We start from the raw sequence: 22,941 nt of genomic DNA on the forward strand, positions 1-22,941 counted from the left end.
CTGACAGCCCAGGACACCACCCATGACAAGACCCTTGTCCTCCATGGGCTCTCTAGAACGGGATGATGAGACTAGACGATCGTCACCATCACGCTTCTCCTCCACGAGTGTTCTGTGACCCGCCAAGGCGGGTGCCCTTGGCCCAGGCTCTTCCCCGCTGTGGGCCTCAGTTTCCCCTACGTTCCGTGGCTGGCGGGGCTGAATCTGCACTGAAGGCCTGAGACCTCTGGGGGACGGGCTTGAGCCACGGACCAGCGAGACGCACCGCGAAGACCTCCGAGGCGTCCTAGAGCGCCACCGGAAGTGGCCCGGCGGAGTGAGGCGGGAGCTCCCGGTGGAGGAGGACGGACTTCCGGCGGTGCCATTTTGTGCTAGCCGGTGCTCGGGTAAGTGTGCTAGGGGGCTAGGGGCGGGCGGTGGGCCCTGGGCGCTGGGGCTCTCCTTTCTCTCCACCCCCCCCACCCTCCGTCCGGCCGGCCGCCCGCGTGGCGGGGAGGAGGTCGGCGCCCTGGCAGCGCCCGCCCCGTGGCGGGCCTCGTCTAGCCTCCTCCTTCCCCTCTCCTACCAGCTGCGGCCCGCACATGCGCAGCGGCGCCCCCGGCCTGGTGGGTCAGGGGCGCGAGCTGGCCTGGACCTGCCCTCCCCCCTCGCCCCCCTCGCCCCCCTCCGTCCCGTCCCGTCCCGTCAGTGGCAGCCGAGGAACGGGGCCCGCCCAGTCAGTCAGCAAGTGCTTACTAAGCGCCTACTGTGTGTAAGGCAGGCTCTGGGGAGGACCGAGGGTAATGGAACAGAGCGGAGGGCCCCCGGCCTCCCACGAGCCCCTTCCCTGGTCGAAGCCATCGCAGTCTTGGGGGCTGTCCGAGGGCACGTGATTCTCCCTCCCCGGGGCTCCATTTCCCTCAGCTCGCATTTGGACATCTTTGGGGGGTGCCTGGCATTTTCGCGTTTTGGATAGGAGCCAGTGGCATTTTAGGGACAAGGTTGCATGCGTGGCTGCCTTGCCCCCTTTAGTCTCCCTGCCACTCCCCAGCAAGGGGCCTTGGCCACAGTTGGAGTCTTATTGCCAGCAGTTTTGAAGCGGATGGATGGATGGTGAGGGTAGAAAGAAGCGAATAGCTGTGTGCGAGTAATAACTACCCTCTGCTTTGTAACACTCATCTCTCTTGTAACCTCACCTAGTTACTTTGTAACTTGAAGAGTCGAGATCGTGGTTTCTAAGGGTTGAGCCCATGACTATTCTTCTAAGTAAATTGTCGGAAGAAATGAGCTTATTCAGTGATTTTTGTGGAAAGGCAGAGCATTGTGGGTTGTGAGGAGATGGCCTTGATGAGGATGGAGTATAATCTACTAGCTCGAAGTTTTTTCCAGGGCAAGTCTACGGCAGATTTTTGCTGTGAAATTTATATTACTTAAGATCCTTAAGTAGTTTTTTTTTTTTTAAGTAGTTAAGATTTGCAGTTTCATCACGGTGAAGGATCCTGGTTTGTAGGAGATGTTGGCATCACAGAGCCTAAGTTCAAATCCTGGCGCTGGCACTTAATAGCTTTATGACTTAACCTCACTAGACCTCACGTTTCCTCGTGTATAGAATGAGAAGGATACTATCAGGACCTACCTCACAGGGTTGTTGTGAGGAACAAATGAAGTAATGTATGTAAAGCACTTTACAGACCTTACCGAAGTCTGTAGCTGTCATTATTATCGTGGGCTCTTCTTCCAGCAGAGCATTTCCCCATACCTTCACATAGTGCTGGCCCACCCTCTGGAAACGAGCCCCAGACCTGGGACAACACCCAGAGTCTCTCACCACCTTGGTGGGCTCTGCCAGATTGTGTCCTCCTCGGGTCAGACACCTCTGCAGCCCTCTGAGGCATTGGACAACCCCCTTAGAGGAGGTCATAGACTCCCCCAATTTGGAAGCGACCTAAGAGTCAGAGAAATCCCATCTACAATAGGGTTCTTCTTCACAGAAGAATATTTGTAAAGGCATCCAATAAGATACATAGGAGTACAAAGGAAAACAATTACATTGAATCACAGTTACTCAAATAGGTTTTAAAGAGTTCACAGGGTGACGCAGCGGATAGAGCATGGAGCCTGAAGTCAGGAGAACCTGACTTCAAGTCCAGCCTCAGACCAAACACTTGACACTTACTAGCTGTGTGACCCTATGCAAGTCACTTAACCCCAATTGCCTAAAAAAAAAAAAAGTTCGCAAACCCCAGGTAAAGAACCCCTAGATATCTCTGGGAAGAGGTCATCCAGCTTCCTGAGGTAGCCCTGTCTAGGTAGTGCTGAGTGTCAAAAAGGTTTTCCTTTTATCCAGCAGAAATCTGCTTTCCTGCAAAGATCACCCTTATTTCTTAATTATTAAGCCAATCCCTCACCCAAATAATGGTACTGCAAGTACAGTTATAATGCCTTCTCTGCTTTTTTGAGGTGTGTCTCAGGGTTGTGAACTATCTTTTAGCCACATATAAACATGAGGTGGTGACTGACTTAAACTATACAGACAGCTCTCACTTTATGCAAATTTGCATTATGCAAGTCTGCATTCCCCCCCAAAATAGCCACATTAACATTACAGTACTGTGTCCCCTCTTTCTCTGAGGCTCCTGCTCCCCAGCTTGGTACTCTGAGGCCTTCCCCCACCTCCACAAAAAAAAAAAACCACTCCAATTGGAAGTAGAACTGATTTGGAGAGGGACCACCTCCACTTTGGGGGCAGGGGATTTGACTTGAGACCTCCAAGTTGAGGGAAGAGACCTTTGCCACATCCTCCCAGGTGGTTCCCCCACCCTGACCCCATGTATCCGTCTTCCTGGTCTGGGTACCTCGGTACCTTTTATCCTCTGTTCTCTTCTGTCTGTGTCCCTGTCCAGCCAACAGGGCCCCCTCCACCCCATCTCTTTCTGGCTCCAAATGTTCCTCCTCCTGCTTTTTGTTCCATACTTGAATTACTGTAAAAATCACTTCATGAAGAGGTCTGAGTTAGGAGGCCTTGTTTATAGTCCTGGTTCTGCCACGTGACCTAGCAAGTCCTTTCTTTCTGGACCTTTTTTCCTAGTGTAAAACAGCCATTAATTTTTGTTTTTCAATTAAACATTTGTTTTCTTTTCTCCACTCCACCCCTATTTCTTCTCTCTTTCTCCCACTCTCCCTCCCCCTTTTCCTCTTTCTCTCCCCCTTTCTTTCTCCTGTTCTCCCCTCTCTTTTGAGACCAGGTTTCCCCATTTCATCCAGGCAACCACTCATGGACCCAGTCTGAGCAACCCATTTGAACTGGGTTGGCCAATTCCATCCCTCCCAACCTGGTGACCTTTGCTCCTGGAGGCTCACCATATTGTTCCTGCACATAGTCTGGACACCTGGTCCGTCTAGCGCTCTGAAGCTCAGAATTCCCAAGCTCGGGAGAGCTACCAGCCTCAGCTTCTCCAGTAGTAAGGACCACAGGCATGCTCACTTTCCCCATTTCCTCACGTTTAAAGAAAAAGAGAACCAAAACCCTTGTAACAAATATACATAGTCAAGCAAAACAATTCCCACGTTGTCTGTGTCCAAAAATGTCTCATTTTGCGGTTTGGAGTCCATCCCCCCATCAGGAGGTGGGTAGCATAGGTTAGTTGTTCCAGTGATGGGCATTGTTGAGTCTTGGAAAGTTGTTGTCTTTACGTTGTTGTTATTGTGAAAGTTGTTCTCCTGGCTCTGCTTACTTCATGAGCAATTCAGTTCATGCAAGCGCTCCTCACTTTTTCTGACACCATCTCCTTCATCATTTCTTAGAATTCTGGTTCTGTAATTCGGGTTGTCTTCAGAGTTACTCTGGTGCTTGTTGGAATAGGGTTGAGCAGGGTCACTTAAAGTAATTATATGTCGGTTAGAAAGCCAGAGCAGCTTCCTATCAGGTAATTTGGAAATCCTGACCTACTCCCTCTTCTAGTGCTGGGCCTCAAGGATCTAGTGTTTGCATTAGTTTCTCAGCCTCCTAGTTAAGAAGAGGACTAATGATTTCAAGTGCAAGATAGATAAAGAATTGATTTGAATTTATAAAACTAAAAGCCATTCCTCACTAGATAAATGGTTGAAGGATATGAACAAGCAATTTTTAAATGAAAAAAATCCAAGCTATCAACAACCATGTGAAAAAATCATTCCAAATCATTAAAAATGGAGAAACATAAGGTAATGAAGTTCCACCTCACACCCATCGGATTGGTAAAAAAAAGGTAGAAAAGGGAAATGGCTAGTGTTGAAGGGACCATGGGAAAATGGGCACACTTGGAGTCAGCCCAGCCATTCTGGGGAGCATTCTGGTTTTTTTTGTTTTGTTTTGTTTTGTTTTGGTGAGGCAGTTGTGGTTAAGTGACTTGCCCAGGATCACACAGCTAGTAAGTGTCAAGTCTCTGGTCTGAGACCGGATTTTAACTCAGGTCCTTCTGACTCCAAGGCAGGGGCTCTACTGCGCCACCTAGCTGCCCCTCTGGGGAGAATTCTGTAACTTCCCCCAAAGTTACCAAATTGGATGTACTCTTTGACTCAGCAATACCACTCCTAGACCCATGCCCCATATGCATACCTCTTTTTGTAGTAATCCAAGACTGGCAGGCTGCCTTTCATGCCATGATATCCATCAGAAAGGGGCCAGGAACATAGCCTGCTCTCATGAAGCCCCTTTAGCAATGGTGAAAAAGGAGCAGAGCCTGCTGGTGGTGGGCTGGGGGCGGGGGAGGGGGCTTTAGACTCATTTTGCTTGGCCCCTGTGGGTGGAAGTTGCAGATGGGCAGATCTCAGCTTGGTGTAAAGGAAAACTACTTAGGAATTTGTACTGCTTAGAAGTACAGTGAGCTGCCTTAGGAGGTGGTGAATTGTGGAAGTCGGATGACCACCTGCCTGGACCTGTACTCGGTGATTCTGACATAACTCATCGGGGGCTTCGCTGCCGGTTCTCTGCCTGCTTCCCCTCAGAGTCCTGTTGACTTGGGGGCTTTTCTCAGGGAGATTTCTTTTTGGCTTCAGTTGCTTGAGGGTAGTGGGGAAGAGTCTTTGTTGTTGGTAACTTAGGGAGGAAGTTTGAGTTTGACCACATCTGGACCCTCTACTTGAAGACCCTGACAGGGAACAGTAATAACTGACATTTCGATAATAGCACCTACTGTGTGCTTGGCACTGTGCTAAACACTTCGCAGTTATTATCTCATTTGATCCTCACAACAGCCCTGGGAGGTAGGTGCTGTTATTATCTCCATTTTACTGCAGAGGAAACGGAGGTAGATAGGTCAAGTGACTTCCCCAGGGTCACACAGCTAGTAAGTCTGAGGCCAGATTTGAACCCAGGTCTTCTGTCTCCAGGCCCAGCGCTGTAGGCACTGCGCCACCTAGCTTTAGTCTAACATTTGAAAATCAAATGATAGACGCGTTTGAAAACTTTCATTGGCCGTCTTTGTGATTTTATGAAAATCTTAGGGATAGCTTTTGTTTTCACATCACCTTTATTTCCAGCCATATCCCTCTGGCTTCTCTACCCTTATAAAAAATTCCAAAAAGACCAAAAGCGCAGTTCACCAAAACCTGTCTGTGCCTTGGTCACATTTGGCAATGTTTTTAGTGTTCGCCTAGTTCTGCTTACTTTACTTTGCATTAGTTTGTATAAGTCTTCTGAGCCTCCCCAAATTCTTCATGTTCACAGTAGTATTCCGTTACATTTAACAGTCACTAAGCTTTTTTTTTTTTTTTTTTTTGGTGAGTCAGTTGGGCTTAAGTGACTTGCCCAGGCTCACACAGCTAGTGAGTGTCAAGTGTCTGAGGCCGTATTTGAACTCAGGCCCTCCTGACTCCAAGGCCAGAGCTCTATCCACTGCGTCACGTAGCTGCCTCTAAGATTTCTAAGGAACCTATTATGTGACTTCTGACCAGGAGGGCTGCTGAATGGAGGTGTAACACTCAGCTCTCATACTCCTACTTTAGTAAAAACCTGCAATTTGTATCAGGCTGAATAATGATCAAGAAATCCAATGAGAAACTACAGGGAGTTTGTTTTTCCTCCCTAGACCTTCACAAAAACTCAGCCAATAACCTGTGGCAAATAGGAAGGGGCCCTGTCAGCAAAGCCACTGACCTCCTAGGCAGACAGAGTAACCTTTGGTCCAGAGATAGGTGTAGCCTGCAAGCCCCAGTGTCTGGAGGCTCCCCTGTTAAAGTCCCAGAAGGGTCAGAAGGCTTCTGGTTGGTGAGAAACCTCCAGGTGGCGACCTTGGAAGTTGTGGGGAGTAGCAGAGACAAAAACATCGGGTCACTGAGACCAGAACAGGACCTAGACCAGGAAAACCAAGGTACCCAGCTCTGTCCTGAGACACCATAGCGGGCCCTGAAGATCTCATACTCCGCGCCTTAAAGATTGGGGCCGGGGGGAGGAAAATCGGGGCAGGAACCCAGGAGTCTCAGGGTGAGGTCAAGCAGAGCTTTACACACCACCCCCCCCAAAAGAGCAGTAAGAGGCAGAGCTTGGCCCTGGCCCAAAGCCTTGTCTCAGGGCCTGAAGCTGGAGAGCTGAGTAATTCATAGAAAACACTGACCAACATCAAAAAGTGATGGTAAATTTAGAGATCCCCTCAAGCCTCTGCAAGCAGACACTGAAAGGACAAAATGCATTTTCCACAAAGAGTACATGAATACCTAGAAGAAATAAAACAAGAGACCAGATAAAAAAATAAATAACTGCTCCAAAGGTAAGGATCACAAGGAGAATCAAAAGCTTAGAAGAGAAAGTGGGAAACCTTGCCAAGTACCAGATACCCTGAAAAGTCGCTGTGTCCATGGCTCACTCACTGTCCCGAATCTGCTTACTTGGTCAAGCAAACTGTCCTTTGAGTAAAAAGATAGGACAGAAAGGAAGTTCCCTGGGGAGGGACCTCATGAGCTCCCCACCTTAATCCTAAAAACTCTTGGATGTTTTTCTTGTCCATGCTGGGACCCAGACCCATCTGTCTGGGGGTAAATTTAAGTCAAGTTGCCCCAAGTCTGTGTGGAAACTTCCTTTCCCTGCTGGTGTTGTTGGAATGTGGATTAACTCATATCTCCTCGGAGTAGAGTGAACAGAACCAGGAGACCAATTTTAACGGTAACAACCACGGTGTAAAGACAACACTTTGAGATATATAAGAACTCTGATTAATGCAGTGACCAGTCGCCGTTCCTGAGAGGCCCCACAGTGATGCATGCTTCCTTTCTTCTGACCGAGACCCCACGGACTCAGGCTTCAGCAAGAGAAATACATTGTGTTTTGGACTTGGCTAATTTGGCAGTTTGATTTGTTTGACTGTGCACATTTGTTACAAGAGTTTTTCTTTTTCTTTTTTTTCCCTATGGTGGGGGGTAGGGGTGATGGTGAGAGGGAAAGATAATAAATTTTCTTTAATTGGAAAAAATGATGATTGGTGATTTCTGAGAACTCTGGGTAGTATGAACCAGTGCAGAGTGAAGTGAGCAGAAGCAGGAGGACAGCAGCGCTTCCCTTTTTCCAGCATCCTTGTTACTATCGAGGGCACCACCATTCTCTGTTTCCATCTTCTACTCAGCTTTTCTGAGCTTCAGTTTCTAATTCTGTAAAATGGAGCTTGTACAGAATGAAACACTTGGAAAATTGTGAGGAAAGTGCCTTCTTTATCTCCCTCTTTCCTCCCCCCTTCCTTTATTAAGAGCTTTTTATATGCCAGGGACTGAGCTAAATACTAGGCAAACAAAGAAAGGTAAAAACAGCCCCTGCCCTCAGTGACCTCACATTCTATTGGCGAAGATGACATGCAAATAACTGGGAGCCACATGATGTATAAAGAGAAGATGCAGGGCAATGTGCAAAGGGGCCAATTGGGAAAGGTATGCTAGAGAAGCTGGGAGCTGAGTGGAGTCTTTTTTTTTTTTTTAATTTCAAACTTGCTTAAACACCAAAAATGAACGTGTCCACGGGAGAGTGAAGCCCAAAACAGGACCCTGTTTCCCATGACTTGATTGTGAAGAAAGGGCTTTCTAGAACTACACTTGTGAAGAGGGCTTGGGATTGTTCTCGTTAGCTTCTCTACATTCATCCCCAACGAGCTTGGGCCCATGGGGAAGGCTTCTTACCTAGATTGATGACCCCTCCCGTCCATGTACGCGGGGCCTGCCTGCCATGGTGCTTCATTCACTTTTAAACTCATATTAAACTGTTAAAGCTTAAAACTGCTCTAAGACCTTGAGCAGACACTGGGTGAAGAGCCAACTGGGCCCAGAATTGAGTAGGAGGAGGAGATTGGAAATTTTGCAATGCTTTTATATGGCCCCAAGCTTCTCCCTAAAAACAACCGTCTACCTTTTTAACTCCAATATTTTTTCAGTTATGCTATGTGGCCGTGAATCCTGGAATACAAGTCTGTGAAGAGTTCAAGTTGTCATTTACCCAAAGGGCGATGGAGAGGTGCATGGTGGGCATGAGTATAGACTGTAATCCATGACCGACAAAGAGATTCCCAGGAGAAACAGCGTAAAAGGATGTCATCAGGGAGCTGTACGGTGACGGAAGGAGGTAGGCTGGTTGGTTGATGATATGAAAAAGATGTGAAGACTTGTTAACAGGTCAAGAGAGGAGGCCCACTGGCATGGTGGGCGAACACCTCGTGGAGGATTTAGAAGTTGAGTCTTGAGGAAAGAGAATGACCTCATCGGGCAGAGATGAGGAGGGCATGCATTCCAAGCACGGCAGGATAGCAGAGGCGAAAGCACTGAAGTGGGAAGGGACGTGATGATATCTGGGTTTATCTGCATTGTAAAGGACATGATGTCTTGACGGTAGTAGTGTGGAATGAGGCTAACAAGGTGGGTTGGAGCCAGGTTGTGGAAACCCTGGAATGCCATACTAACAAGTGTGGATTTTATCCTAGAGGGGATGTGGGACCTCTGGACGTTTTTGCATAGGGGGAGTGACATTGTCAGATTTGTACATTAAGAAGCTTCACTTGGGAACTATGTGAAAGATAGACTGGATAGCAGGAGACCCATTCAGCTACTATTGCAGTCCAGGCAGGAGGTCGATAGCTGTTGGAATCAGGGCTGGGATGGCGCCTGGAAATTTTCTCTTGTCTCCAGTGCAAATAACTCTCTTGTTTCTTCTCCACCAGGAGGGGTCCTGGTGTCCAGACCTGATGTGGTCTCCACTCTGGTTTGAGGGGAAATGCTTTATGTCCAGCACATACAGGGACCTGAGGATGGAGAGTGCTAATAATGTAGGCCCTGCCCAGGTGAGTGAGGGAGGGAGTGAGGGAGACAGGCCAGCACTCTTTTATTGGAGAGCTACCAGTCAGGGGGATGCCCATTTGTGGCTCCATTTTCCTTTGCTCTTCCCTGCTTGCTTCCCAGGTGTTCACCCTATGTCCAGATGGGGAATGCAAGACCCTGGAAGATGGCAGCCATGCCCCCAGCAGCCAAGTCCCAGGTAAGTTCTAGTTCCTTCTCTCTTTGGTCACCTCTTCTACCTGGATGTCACTTCAGCTTTCTTCGCCATCTCCCAGAGGGATCATGGGAAGTCACATTGCTTTTTGGGGCCTTTGTTTCTGTGTCTGTAAAATGAAAGTAGTCATATTTGAGCTCTCCACCCTCCTAGGCGTTGTAAGGGTCCACTGAGATAATGCCATGGACTTGCTTTGTAAGTCTCACAGTGCTATGTACATGGGTGATTAATAATAATATTGATGGAAGTGAGATTTAAATCTGTTGGGAAAAGATATAGGCCCTTTGAAAAATAGGTGTTTGCCAGTGGGTACTATATGATTACACTTGTGTTGGTCCAAGACTCAGTTAACTTGTATAGGGAAAGACTTTTTATTAGCCTCTTGAGGGCAGGGCACAGGCACCACGTCTGCGTGTTGGCTCCATAGTGCCTGTGAAAGGACACTGGTATGCTTGAATGACCAGTCGACTTGGAGTCAGGAGATCTGGCTTGTGGTCATGGCTCTGCCTGTAATCTATAACCTTGGCCCCCTCTAGCCTTGGATTTCTTTATTGTAAAATTTATGAAGTGTTGACTCTGAGCACTGTTCATAGAATTAGCTCTGATTAAGACCTGAGATCTTCTCATCATCTAGTCCAGCCTTCCATTTTACCAGTGCGGAAACTGAGGCCTGGACGATTTTGATGACTTTGAAGGTTCCACAGCTATTGGGGAGTAGAGTTGATATTTGAATCTAGTCCTCTGGCCTCTGATCCAGTGCTTTTCCCACATGAGGATACTGCCTGTCCCACGCCATGTTGAGCTCCAAATGAGATAATGTGTGTGATGTGCTTAGAAATCTAAAAGCATTATATGGAAGTGCGACCAATAATAAAAATAGTAAGGAGCAATCACACCAAAAATATACTTTGGATAAAGGAATAAAGTCCTTTTTTGGAAAACGGATTTTTATGAATTGTACTGTATGTTTTGCCCTGTGCTAAGATGATAGCCCAGCTCTGTGTGACCTTCTGCCTACTACCTATGTGACCTTCATTTAACCTTTCTGGGACTCAGTTTCCTCCTCTGTAAAATGAGGAGGTTAGTCAAGATAACCCCTGGGGATCCTTCCAGTTCTAAATCTCTGATCCTATGTGTCGTTCCATTTGCTTTCTCTAAAAAAATTTGGTATCTAAGACTTCTTTCACTTTGCTTATAAGAAGCCTTTCTGCTCATCTCTGGAGGGTAAGAATCGAAGGGGACCACCCACATGCCCTTGTAGCAAAGGCTCGAGAATCCCAGTTAGGGTCAGCAGGGGCCTCAGAAATCCTTTAGCTCCAGCCCTTTCCTTTCTCAGAGGAAAAAGATTTGCCCGAGGTCATAAGGCCAGCAGGGCAGATTTTGAGTCAGAAGAACAGAGTTCAAGTCATGCAACCTCAAGCCTCTGGGCCTTGGTGAAATGGAAGTAATGTTGGTACTGCCTAGTTGTTGTGAGGGTCAAGTGACATAATGGTGGTAAAGTATTTTGTAAATCATAAAATATTATTTAATTTATAATAATTGCCCTGATGAAGGAAAGGAACACCTTCATACATTGCGCTAGCTATACAGCAGGGGGTGAAAGGCCCAAGAAAAATGTGTTGTTTGTAAACAGGTCACTCAGGGAAGTGGGTTGTAGTAGTCAGAGAGCTGGACTCAAGGAAGCCAGGAAGACCATTTCTGCCCCAGGCTGACTTTGTCACTCTAGGTGAGTCCCGGCACCTCTCAGTGTTCTGGGCAGCTCTCAAAGACTGCAGACTGCAGAGATGGTGCTGACCTGCATTGGTACGAGGAAACTGGCCCCACTGAAGGCTAGTTTGACGTGACCCGTGTATGCTTTTGCCACGCTCTCTCCATCTGGGGCTTAGTTGGCACTGCCGGCAGACACCTGCTCTTGCTCTGACCCAGTATATATTGACATTTGGTTTTATGCACATCCTGATTGTGAAAGTTTACACCAGCCCTTCCTCTGGCTTCATTCTTGACTCTTTCCCTTTCCCTTTCATAAAGAAGTAACTCATTCCATGAGCTTTTTGATGACCTCCTTTTCTGTGGTTTTCTGAAGCACCTCATTGACTTTAGGCCCGGGGGCGAGCTGCTCCATTTGGGTAGAGTATTTCTAGTCTTCTGCCTAGAAGCCAAGACTGATCTGGGCAGAAGTAGAAATGGGCAGCTTTTTTTGGTGTGGACACATTTCTCATTCTGTGAATTTGCAGTAGGTGACTCTGCCCAGTCTACCTCCTCCAGGGATGTTCTTGTCCCTGGTACTTCGTGTTCTTAGCAGAGATTGATCCGTACCCTCCTGTACCCAGGCTACTGACTGACCTTTATCAAACCCCATATGGGAGGGCACTTTGTTCTACTCTCTTCAGTTGCCTTTCTAATGTAATTTCCTTTTCTCCTTTGTATCCCCCACATGCTGGCATACCCAGGTGCTAGTACTGAATGCTGGGAGAACTCTGTGTTTTTGGCCCAAACCATCGTCCCCCAGCTCCCTCTCTCATTAGAAGGGTCTCCAGTTTCAAAACCTGACCTGGCCTCCCAGATGGATAGAGGTGAAAAGCTGTGCATCCAGAACCTTCAGGGAATGGAGGACAGAGAGGTCCTGAAAGGTGCTTATCCAGGTGAGTTATGGGAATAACATCTAGGTATGAGGGGACTTAGGGAAGTAGGAACCCCCCATCCTTTTTTTAGTGAGGCAGCAGTAGTAAATTTTTTCATTTTTTCCCCAAGTCTGCCCAATCCTGGGTGTCTTGGTGCCTGACAGAGAGGAAAATGCCTTCCCTTCTTCTCCTCCCTTTGTGATTATATTTTTCCTCAAACCATTGCTTATGCCCCCAGCATCCCCCATATGTAATCTTTCATCCTCTCTCAACTTTGTGGATTGTAAAGTTGGAAGGGACCATGGAGATACCTGAATACAACTTCCTCATTTCCCCAGAGGGACCTTACCAAGTCACAGGATTGTAAAGGACCTCCAAGACAAGTCTGGTCCCACTCCTCCCAAGTCACATCAGCCCATTCTTCTCCTGATACCTGGCTTCTTGTCTGCTATTCTTATTCATTCCTGCCTTCTCTACTTTTGTCACCCCTTTTCTCAAAAGGCTCTCCCTCATTCTCTTTGTTCACCTTGGTGTCTGTGTCAAGTGACTTCTCTCGTCTTCTTCCTGTATTTTCCACTTCCCCACCTTCCTTCTGGATTAAAAGGGCATTAGGTACACCTCGTAGTCAGTTTGATTTGGATTATTCGATTTCCTCTTTCAGATCAACAGATTTCTTTTTCCCAGCAAGGGTATCCATATTTTCTATTTCTCATTTCAGACTATGGTATTGAGACTGAAAACAAGGAGGTTATTCCAAAGCAGGAAATTTCTGAAGAAGATGAATTCAAGGGCATATTGTGGGCAGGACTGCAAAGGACTGTTCCCCAGGAGCCTGAACTTGAAGAAGCCTGTGACTCCAAGGACAGTTTAGCGGAGCACAAGGGAAGGGTAGTGTTGATGAGACTGAGACAGTCTCCCCCTTCCCAAGAGAGTGGTTTCAACCCCATGCCCCTCTCCCAAGGGGGCGTCCCTAAAGAAGAGGGAGGACATGAATATACCAAGTGTGAAAAAAGCTGTGATTTGGGTTCAGCGCCTGTTAGAAGTTGTATAGAAACTATAGGAGAAGGATCCCAGAGATGTGATTTATATGATAAAAGCTTCGGACAGGATTCAGAGCCTCTAACCCATCAGAATGTTAATAATGAAAAAAAACCCTATGAATGTAGTGAATGTGATAAAGCCTTTAGCCGGCGTTCATACTTTATTGAACATCAAAGGATTCATAGTGGTGAGAAGCCATATGATTGTAGTGAATGTGGCAAAGCCTTCAGGTGGTATTCAGATGTTGTCTCACATCAGAGAATTCACCGTGGAGAGAAACCTTACCAGTGTAACGATTGTGGCAAAGCCTTCAGGAAGAGCTCAGATCTTATCCAACATCAGAGGGTTCATAGTGGGGAGAAGCCCTATGAATGTAGTCATTGTGGCAAAGTCTTTGGTCGAAGCTCCAGCCTTATTCGGCATCAAAGAATTCATAGTGGAGAGAAACCCTATGAATGTAATGCTTGTGGGAAGGCCTTCAGAGATATCTCTACTTTTATTAACCATCAGAAAATTCATAGTGGAGAGAAACCCTATGAATGTGACGAATGTGGCAAAGCCTTCAGTCGTAGCTCAAGCCTTATTGAACATCAGAGAATTCATAGTGGAGAGAAGCCCTATGAATGTAACGAGTGTGGCAAAGCCTTCAGGTGGTGCTCAGACCTGGTTCCACATCTCAGAATTCATAGTGGGGAGAAACCTTTTGAATGTAATGAATGTAAGAAATCCTTTAGGAAGAGCTCAGATCTTATTCTGCATCAGAGGATTCATAGTGGAGAGAAGCCCTATGAATGTAATCAGTGTGGGAAGGCCTTCAGGAAGAGATCTGATCTAATTCAGCATCATAGAATTCATAGTGGAGAGAAACCTTTTAAATGTAATGAATGTGAGAAAGCTTTTAGGACACGGTCAGACCTTGTTCAGCATCTGAGAATTCATAGTGATGAGAAACCTTATGAATGTAATGAGTGTGGGAAAGCCTTCAGGCAGAACTCAGACCTTATTCAGCACCAGAGAATTCATAGTGGAGAAAAGCCCTATGAATGCAACAAATGTGAGAAAGTCTTCTGTAGAAATTCAAGCCTCATTCGACATCAGAGGACTCACAACAGAGATTAATTTTCAGGGTGTTACTATCCCCTGCCCACGCCAGGGCCTTGGAGGACAGGACTTCAGTCTGCATAACTGCCTTCTTGTAGCAGATGATAAAGGTTGTTTGCATGACTGATTGATCAATATTACAGAGTGAGGGTGAACAAGAGTGTCGAAAGTTAATGTTTACTTCGAGTTATCCTTAGCTTTATTAACTTTCCGAATGGCCTCTCAGGTCAGGGACCGAAATGGAAGAGGGTGCATGGACACCCCAAGGAATTTCCTCCACTCATCACGTGTGCTGTCTGCTGCATCCAAAGAGTAAAGAGGAGGGGGGGGGGGGGTCTTCCTTTTAGGCCATGGCCTGTTCCTTAATCCTTGTCAGCACCTCTCTTCCATAATGATGTTTTTTTTTTACAATTTGGCACATTTACAATACTGTCCATAGCCATCTATTTAGACCACATGAATCTGTTTTTATCAAAGTATAAGGAGCACTGGTCTGCCAGCCATGTGGAGGCAAGAGCCTGTGGAGTTCAGAGTCCAACCTCAAAGACCATTTCCTGCTCCCCATAGAAGCAGAACTAATTTTCATAGATCCCCCAATCCTGGAGGGAAATTAGAGCATTCTTTGGAACACCCTCCATCCCAACACATAGACATGTAAACCTTCTGATGGAAATAACCCTACAGTCAACTAAGTAACCCCCTCTGTTCCCCACATCCAGAACTCTTTTCTAGGCATCCAGCCCGGCTTAATTTTTTGCTTTACCCTTATCTTGGCTCCTGACATTTGCATTAAATGAAATTTTGCATAGGATGGTGCTTATCCATAGAGAAGGTGGTGGTGGTGATGGGGACACACAATCTAGGGAGTTCTCACTGGGGAGAAGGAAGTGGGGAAGCTGGGGCTAAGGATGGGGAGAGCCCACTGAGGGGGGGTAGAGAGGATGAGCAGAGCACAGTAGGGGGTAAGGAAGAGTGTCCGCAGCCAGCCTCCTGGGCCTGGAATGGGAAGCCTTCCCTTAGGGAGCTTTGCTTGCACTTCTCCTTTGCGCTCGTTTCACTCCCCCTTGTATGATTTGTGTGGCATTTGTGTCCTTATTAATATTGTAAACTCCTTGAGAGTAGGGTCCGGATCATGTATCTTTGTATTCCTGGTGCCAAGCACAGGGCCTTGCATATAGTAGGTGCTTAATTAATGTTGGTTGATTTATTAATAAAGGCAAGACTACTGTTAAGTATGGGATAGAATCATGGAATTTTAAAGCTGGAAGGGACCTTAGAGATGACTTAATCACTTTATTTTACAGAGGTCAAAATGAGGTGCAGGGTGTCCAAGCCTCAGGCTCCTGACTGAGCAGTGCCCATTAATAAAAAGAACAACTGGTCCTGGAGTCAGGAAGAACCTGAAAAACCCTGCCCCTGCCACCTGCTAGTTTGACTATGGACAAGTCACTTAATCTCTGAGTCTCTGTCTTTATCTGCAACGTGGTGGCAATACCTATGGTATTCACTGTTTTTTTTTTTTTAAGGCTCAAAAAAAAAATTAGATCATGTATTTAAAGCACTTGGAAAAGAGCTGTTATCACTGGGACTCAGGTGGCCTGGGACCCCTGTTCAGTAATTGACTTAACCTGAGGCCTTGAGCAAGTCACACCCCTACCCCCATTAGTTTTGCCCTCTATAAAATGAAGACTCTGGACTTGATCTCAAATTTAGCTTTAAGCTCTACAAGCTTAATTAGAGGGAATTCTGATGCCCCATGTGGAGCCTGGTCTGCCCAGGTACATAAGAAAAGGCCGCATGATGCCGGAAGGGCAGGTAGAACCAGCTGGATCTGGAAGGGGGTGTTGTGGAATGAACCTTCCACAGAGAGTCACCATACCTGTGTTCAAGTGTGGCCTAAGCCACTTACTAGCTTGTGTGAAAATATCTTTGCCTCTCTGAGCCTCAGTTTCCTCATCTGAGGATAACACTTTTACTACCCACCTCACAGGGTTGTTGTGAGGAAAATGTTTTGTAAATGGTGAAGTACCATATAAATGTGAGCTGTTAACTCATCTAAAGATTATCTTCTCGTTATTGGGGCCCCTTAAGGGATCTTTCTTTTTCTCCTGAAACCTTCCCCAAGGGGAATGTTTTGAGCATACACTCCTTTGAAGAGGTGAACCAATCCCTGCCCCCCCCCCCCCCCAGCACACACAGTTAGCAGCGCAGAGCTGCCAGTTCTGACCAATGTGGCCTTCCAGAGGCACGTGGACAGATGTGGAGGAGGCCGAGCATGGACTCGCCAGCACTGGACAGCGTGGTACCCACAGCTCATGTTAGCATCTTAGGCTTAAGACTGATTTCCACAAGCGAGCTGCTGCTCACCTCTGCAGCTTCCAACTCCGAGATTTAAAATGTTGAGAAGACAAAATCCGGGATTTAGATAGTTTTGGTTTTTTGTTTTTGGTGAGGCAATCGGGGTTAAGTGACTTGCCCAGGGTCACACAGCTAGTAAATGTCAAGTGTTTGGTTTGAGACCGAATTTGAACTCAGGTCCTCCTGACTTCAGGACCGGTGGTCTGTCCACTGAGTCACCTAGCTGTCCCGTGAAGCCAGATTTTAACACAGCAGGATTTGGATTTTTAAATTAATATTAAAAAAAAAATGATGGAAGCCTAGTTGAGCTCCATCCACCTTTAAATCCTACAGAATCTGTGCTTCAGAATGCCTGGGATCAAGCCCTAGCAGCTCTTCCACTACCATTGCCATTATTGTGACCTTGGGCAAGGCTGAGCCTCCGTTTCTCCATCTGCAAAATGGAGACGTTGGATCCTGAGGTTCCTCAGCCCCCCGTTCCCTTACAGAATTCACTGTGTAAGATGAGGGAGTTGTATAACTTCGCCGGAACCACCGTGGGTTCCTATAATCGGAGGTGCGCTGGCCTCGAGCATCCAGAAAGTACTCTGCCGCGGAAGACAGTCTGCCTTAGGAGGGCAGTGCGCAAGCGCAGACTGCATTCGGGGTGGGATGGGGTGGGCGGGGCTGGTTCTTGAGAGCCACCTCGGCGAGAACCATCGACTCCAATGGCCTCCGGGGCCTCCTAGAGCGGCCCACTTCCGGCAGCCAGGGCCAAGCATCACGTGCTAGAACGGCCTCGGGGTGGCCATGCCAGAAAAGAAAATTGAGCGTGTATTTGAGCTGGACCTGGAGAAACCCCGGCTGGCTTCCCGGAGGAGAAAGCATCTTCTGAGCATGGGTTGGGTGGATGGGGAAAGAATCCTGGAGAGAGAGGCAGCATTTGAGTTGAGCCTTGCAGAGTGGCTCAGAGTGTGAGATACCTAGCTGACCTTTAGCCAGCTGGCTTCCCCTCTATAAAGGCACTGGCTGTATAGGAATTAGGGCTGCAAGCAGTCCCGAGCTTTTGTTTCTTGTTATTGTACCGGATAGTACTGATAACCCGTTTAATTTGGCTATTTCCCAATTACTAAATCAATTAACAAGTCTCAAGTCCCTTACCACGTGCTAGGTATTGTGCTAAACACAAGAGACAACACAAAAAGGAAACAGGCCTTGCCTTCGAGAGCTTCGGGTATGGTAGAAGGGGATACACGTTCACAAGTGAACACAGGCTGAATACACTGATGGTGGGAGGGGGCCCTTATAAATTAAGGGAATCCAGGAAGGGGGAAGCCCTTGGGCTGAGCTGTACAGGGAGGGAGCCATCAGTTCTAGGAGGTCGAAGTGAGGAAGGAGAACCTTTCAGGCATGGCATTCTCACCCATGCCAAGATACAGAGGCCAAGATGGACTGTGGTGTACCGGGAACAGCAGCCTGACTGGAGTGTAGATGGATGGGGTGGGGGCTGGGTATTATGTAGTGTAATCTGCCTTTAAAGCTAGGCTGGGGCCAGATTGGGAAACTCTTTAAATGCCAAACAGGAGTTTGTGTTTTATGCTAAAGGCGATAAGGAGCCACTTAAGCTTATTGAGAAGGAAACTATGCCGGAGGATGATCCATTTGGCAGCTGTGGAGAGAGGAGGTCAATAAGGGCAGGACATGGAGATTTTGGTGTCCTCCTTGCAAGAGAGAATAGTTGCATGAGAGCTGATAACAGATCACAGGACAGCTCCTTAGGTTCAGAAAATGAAGTGTCTTGTTTGAGAAACAGCCGGGAGGCCAGCGTCACTGGATCGTGGAGTACTTGGAAGGAAGGAAAGTGTAAGAAGACTGGAATGCTGGGAGGAGGTAATGAAGGGCTTTGAAAGCCAAAGGGCAGATTTTATATTTGGGCCTGGAAGTGATAGAAAATTCTTGAGGTTTATTAACTAGAGGAGTGATATGTCAGGCCTATGCTTTCGGAAGATCACTTGGATAGCTGAGGGGAAAACGAATTGTAGTGGGGAGAGACTTGTGGCTATTGTAATAGTCCAGGCATGAGGTGATAATGTCCTGCACCAGTGAGGGCAGGGTCAGAGGAGAGAAGAGGGTATAGATGAGAAATGTTATAAAGGTAGTAGTTGACAGGAATTGGCAATACATTGAATACGGTGGGATGATGCAGGAGGAGTTGAGGATGACTAGGTTGTGGACCTGAGGGACTGGGAGAATGGGAGGACCCTCAACAGCAGGAGGGAAGATAGGAAGAGGGGAAAAATAATGAGTTCAATTTTGAACATGTTCAATTTAAGATGGCTACAGGAATCCAGTTTGAGGTGTTCATTAGGCATTAGGTCAGGAGAGAAGTTAGGGCCGAATCAATAGGTCTGAGAATCATCTGCATACACATGATCATTCGAATCCATGGGAGATGGTGAGGTCAGCAAGTGAAATAGGATAGAGGAAGAGAAAACGGACGCACTGAGCTGTAGGAGACACTTATGGTTGGCAGCTGTGTTCTGGACAAAGATCCAGCTAAGGAGACTGAAGAGTAATCAGACAGATAGGAGAAAAAGCAAGAGAGAACGGTGTCACAAAAACCTAGAGAGAAGAAGGTATCAAGGAGAAGACGGAGACTGACAATATCAAAGGCTGAAGACAGGTCAGAAAGGACAAGGACTGAGAAAAGGCTATTAGATTTAGCAATTAAAAAATCATTGGCATCATTAGTACCATTGGTATTGGAAAACATTTTAGTTAAATGTGAGAGCAGAAACCAGACTTCAGAGAGGTAAGAAGTGAGTGAGAGGAAGGGAAGTGGAGGCACTAATTGTAGATGGACAGCTTCAGGGAGTTTAACCACCAAAGGAAGGAGAGATATAGGATGATAATTAATGGGGATAGATGGGTCAAGTGAGGATTTTTGAAGATGGGGAAGTCATGCACATGTTTGTAGGCAGCAGGGAAGCAGCCAGTAGAAATGGAGTGTATTAAAGATTAGTGAGTGGGGATGATAGAGAGGGCAATCTGCTGGAATAGAACAGGATAAGATGGGATCGAGGGTACATGTAGTGGGGTTAGCCTAGGCAAAGATAAGGGCCACCTCTTCTTCTGAGACAGAATGAAGGAGGAAATAGTGGCAGAAAGCATCTGAGTGATGGGGGATGAGGAGGAAGAGAGAAGAGGGAACTCTTCATAAATGACCTCAATCTTTTCAGTGAAGTAGGAGGCGATGTTCTTTGCTGAGGTGGTGGGGGATTAGGATTTGATGGCTCAGCAACCCTTACTCCAAAACACCTCTTTATTGTGACTATCTTTTTTTTTTTGGTTTACCCTTCCTTCCAACTTTACTTCCTCTATTTGAACTTTGTTTTAAGGCCAGGTTCTGTGCACATTTAAAAGGAAAGTCTGGACCTTGCTTGGTCTTGTTTAGAATTCTTGTGGGTCTTCCTGCTGTTTTCTCCATTTATCAAGAGCTTCATTCTTCAAGGATCCTAGGAGTGGTTTAGGCTGGAGACCTGTTAACTTCCAGCATGCCCTAAGCATTATATTCTATGGAGAAGTCTGATTGCTGTCTTCTTGGTCTGAGCTTTGCAACCTCCTGATCCTGGTTTGGGTCTGGATGAGAGAGAACTGCAAACTTGCCCCTGGTTGAAGCTCCAGTAGACAATTTTTGTCCTCAGGCTTTGACAGCTAGCTGGAAGGCACAGCAGGTACTGAGCAACAGAATTTTGACTTGTTCTTGGTCCTTCCGCTGGTTACTCAGCTGCAGGCTCCCCAGCCCAGGTCTGTGGACTAAATCTGCAACCCCACTCTGGAGTCAGAACCATAAAGCTGCCTTTGCTTGCTTGTTTGAGTCAATAAGTTAGTCGGTCAATAAACATTTATTAAATGCTTAATTAAAATTAATTAATTAAATGCCTACTATGTGTCAGGAACTGTGCTAAAAACAGGATATAAAGAAAGGTAAAAGACAGATCCTGCTCTCAAGAAGCTCATGGTTTTAATGGTGGAGTCCACATGTAAACAACTATACATCCACAAGCTATAGACAGGCTAAATTTGGAATAATCAACAAAGGGCAGACACTAGAATTAAAGAGGATCAGGAAGGTCTTCCTGTTGAAGGTGAGATTTCAACTGAGATTTGAAGAGAGCAAAAAGGCAGGAGTGAAGGAGGAAGAGATTTCCTGGCATGGGGGTCGGCCAGGGCAAATGTCTGAAGTTGGCAGATGAAGTGTCTTGTTCTGCTGGTGGTCTAAAGTGTAACAGTGCTGGAAAGGTGGCCAGGTTGTGAAGGGTTTTGAACACCAAGCAAAAGATTCCCTGTTTGTTCCTAGAGGTGATAGGGAGCCTTGAGTAGGTAATAGGGAACTGGAGTTCATTGAATGGGGGAGGAAGTGTCTGATAAGGCCAGACCTGTCGTTTAGGAAAATCACTTCGGTGGCTGAATGGACAGTGGCAGATGGACCTGAGTGGGGAGAGACCTGAGGCCGACAGATCCCCCCCCACCCCCCGCCAGGCTATTGCAGTAGTCCAGGTGTGAGGTAATGAGGTCCTGCAACAGGGATGAAGGTGACAGTGTCAGAGAAGAAACTGTAACAAAGAAGAACACTTAAGCAAAGCCGACTGACACGTAGAATAGCTGACAGTGTATGCTGCATTCCAAGGTGAAAGAATTTTGACTGTATACATCGTTCTTGCTAGAGACTGACTTAGCCTTTAATTTTTAAATTCGACAATGAAAGGGGTGAGTAGCTGGTCAAAGATGACTATTTTCAATCAAAGGCCTCCCTAGCCCTGGCCTTTTGGATTTGGCTTGGTCTCCCACTCATGAATTCATGTTTGACTTCGTTCAGTGAGAGAACTGGCCATGATGTGGTGGAAAGAATGAAGGAATGAGATCTGGATTCAGTTCTCAGCTTTGCGTGCTAACCTGCTGGGAGATCTTGGTGAAACCCTTGAACTCGATTTGGTACAACCCAGCAAAGATGCATTAAGTGCCTGTTCCATTCGAAATACTGGGAATACAAAAATTAAAGAGAGAGACTGAGAGAGTCCTGTTCTCAGTAAGCTCACAGTCCGCTGGGCAGGAGATCAGATGGGATGGAGAAGAGGACACTCAAGGCCCTCTCAAGAAGAGATGCCCCTCAACATTTCCAGTGCCAATGTGGAACCAGATGAAATATTTAACAAAATAAAATACAATGGAGCATAGAAAATGTTAACACATGGTCTTCTAAGTCAAAAATGGCCTGCAGGGATCTTTACTTACTGGTTAGTGGCCCCCATTTGACATTACTGCTCTAGAGGAAAATTTGAGGAGGGAGAAAACACTTTTAGCCGGGAGTTGGGGGTGGTGGATGGTAAGGAAGACTTCAGGGAAGAGATGGCTGAGTCTTGAAAGGAGGGCATTGGAAGAGTGGAAGTGAAGAAAGAGTCCATCCCGGGCATGGGGGCAGATATCAGAGCTGGGCAGGCAAGGTCGGTTAGAATGTAGAGGGCATCCAGAGAAGTAAGATGAGGTCAGATGGGCACCTTTGGCTGGAGCCAGGTGGTGGTGGCTGTTGTTCAGTCGTTTTTTTCAGTTGTGTCCAATTCTTCTTGACCCCATTTGGGGTTTTCTTGGCAGAGATACTGGAGTGGTTTGCCGTTGCCTTCTCCAGCTCATTTTACAGATGAAGAAATTGAGGCAAACAAGGTTAAGTGACCCGCCCAGGGTCACACAGCTAGGAAGTATCTGAGGCCAGATTTGAACTCAGGTCTTCCTGACTCCAGGCCCAGGTACTCACTCCACTGTACTACCCAACTGCCAGGAGCCAGATTGTAGAGGGCCTTAAGAGACAGGCTCAAGCTCCCTGGCCCTAGTGTCCCCCCTTTAACAAGGGGCTCATCATCCTTGCTTTCCCTCCCTTACTGAGCTGTTGTGGGGTAAGTGCCACAAGAGTGGAAGCTAGGTCCTGTTTTCCTGCTTCTCTTCTGCTCCATTAGATTCATAATTATATCATTAGCTGTTCATGAATAAATTACTGAAGATCAGCATTGAGATTCTTCATTGTACTTTACTGTACAACTGCAAGAAATGTATTCCCAGAATTGATACTGGGGAAATGATTCCAATGTTCTGGGGCCTTCCTATGTTCTTTCGTATTTTCTTGGCATAACTGTGATCAGAAGAGCAGAGTGGGTGGAGTGGAAAGAACATTGGACTTGGAGCCAAGAGACCTGGGTTTGAATCCCCAACTTGGGCAAGTGATCTTTCTCTGCTCCACAGTTTCATCATTTGCTTTAGATAAGATGATATCAAGAACTTAACTCTACTTGTAAGTCTATGATCCTTTGA

At 46.8% G+C, this 22,941-nt stretch overlaps 1 protein-coding gene across 1 annotated transcript; it reads left to right on the plus strand.

The window, feature by feature from the left end:
• Window positions 1-339: 339 nt before the first annotated feature.
• LOC114054315 (zinc finger protein 883-like) lies at window positions 340-16,218 on the plus strand. The gene is made up of 6 exons (XM_027877532.1): window positions 340-386; window positions 8,370-8,557; window positions 9,150-9,269; window positions 9,388-9,463; window positions 11,929-12,120; window positions 12,818-16,218. Exons 3-6 carry the CDS (start codon window positions 9,174-9,176, stop codon window positions 14,257-14,259), a joined length of 1,806 nt encoding a protein of 601 aa, XP_027733333.1. The 5' UTR covers window positions 340-386; window positions 8,370-8,557; window positions 9,150-9,173; the 3' UTR covers window positions 14,260-16,218.
• Window positions 16,219-22,941: the final 6,723 nt, after the last annotated feature.

This window comes from Vombatus ursinus, unplaced genomic scaffold (assembly GCF_900497805.2).
Source record: "Vombatus ursinus unplaced genomic scaffold, bare-nosed wombat genome assembly UNPS02004268.1, whole genome shotgun sequence".
NCBI lineage: Eukaryota > Metazoa > Chordata > Mammalia > Diprotodontia > Vombatidae > Vombatus > Vombatus ursinus.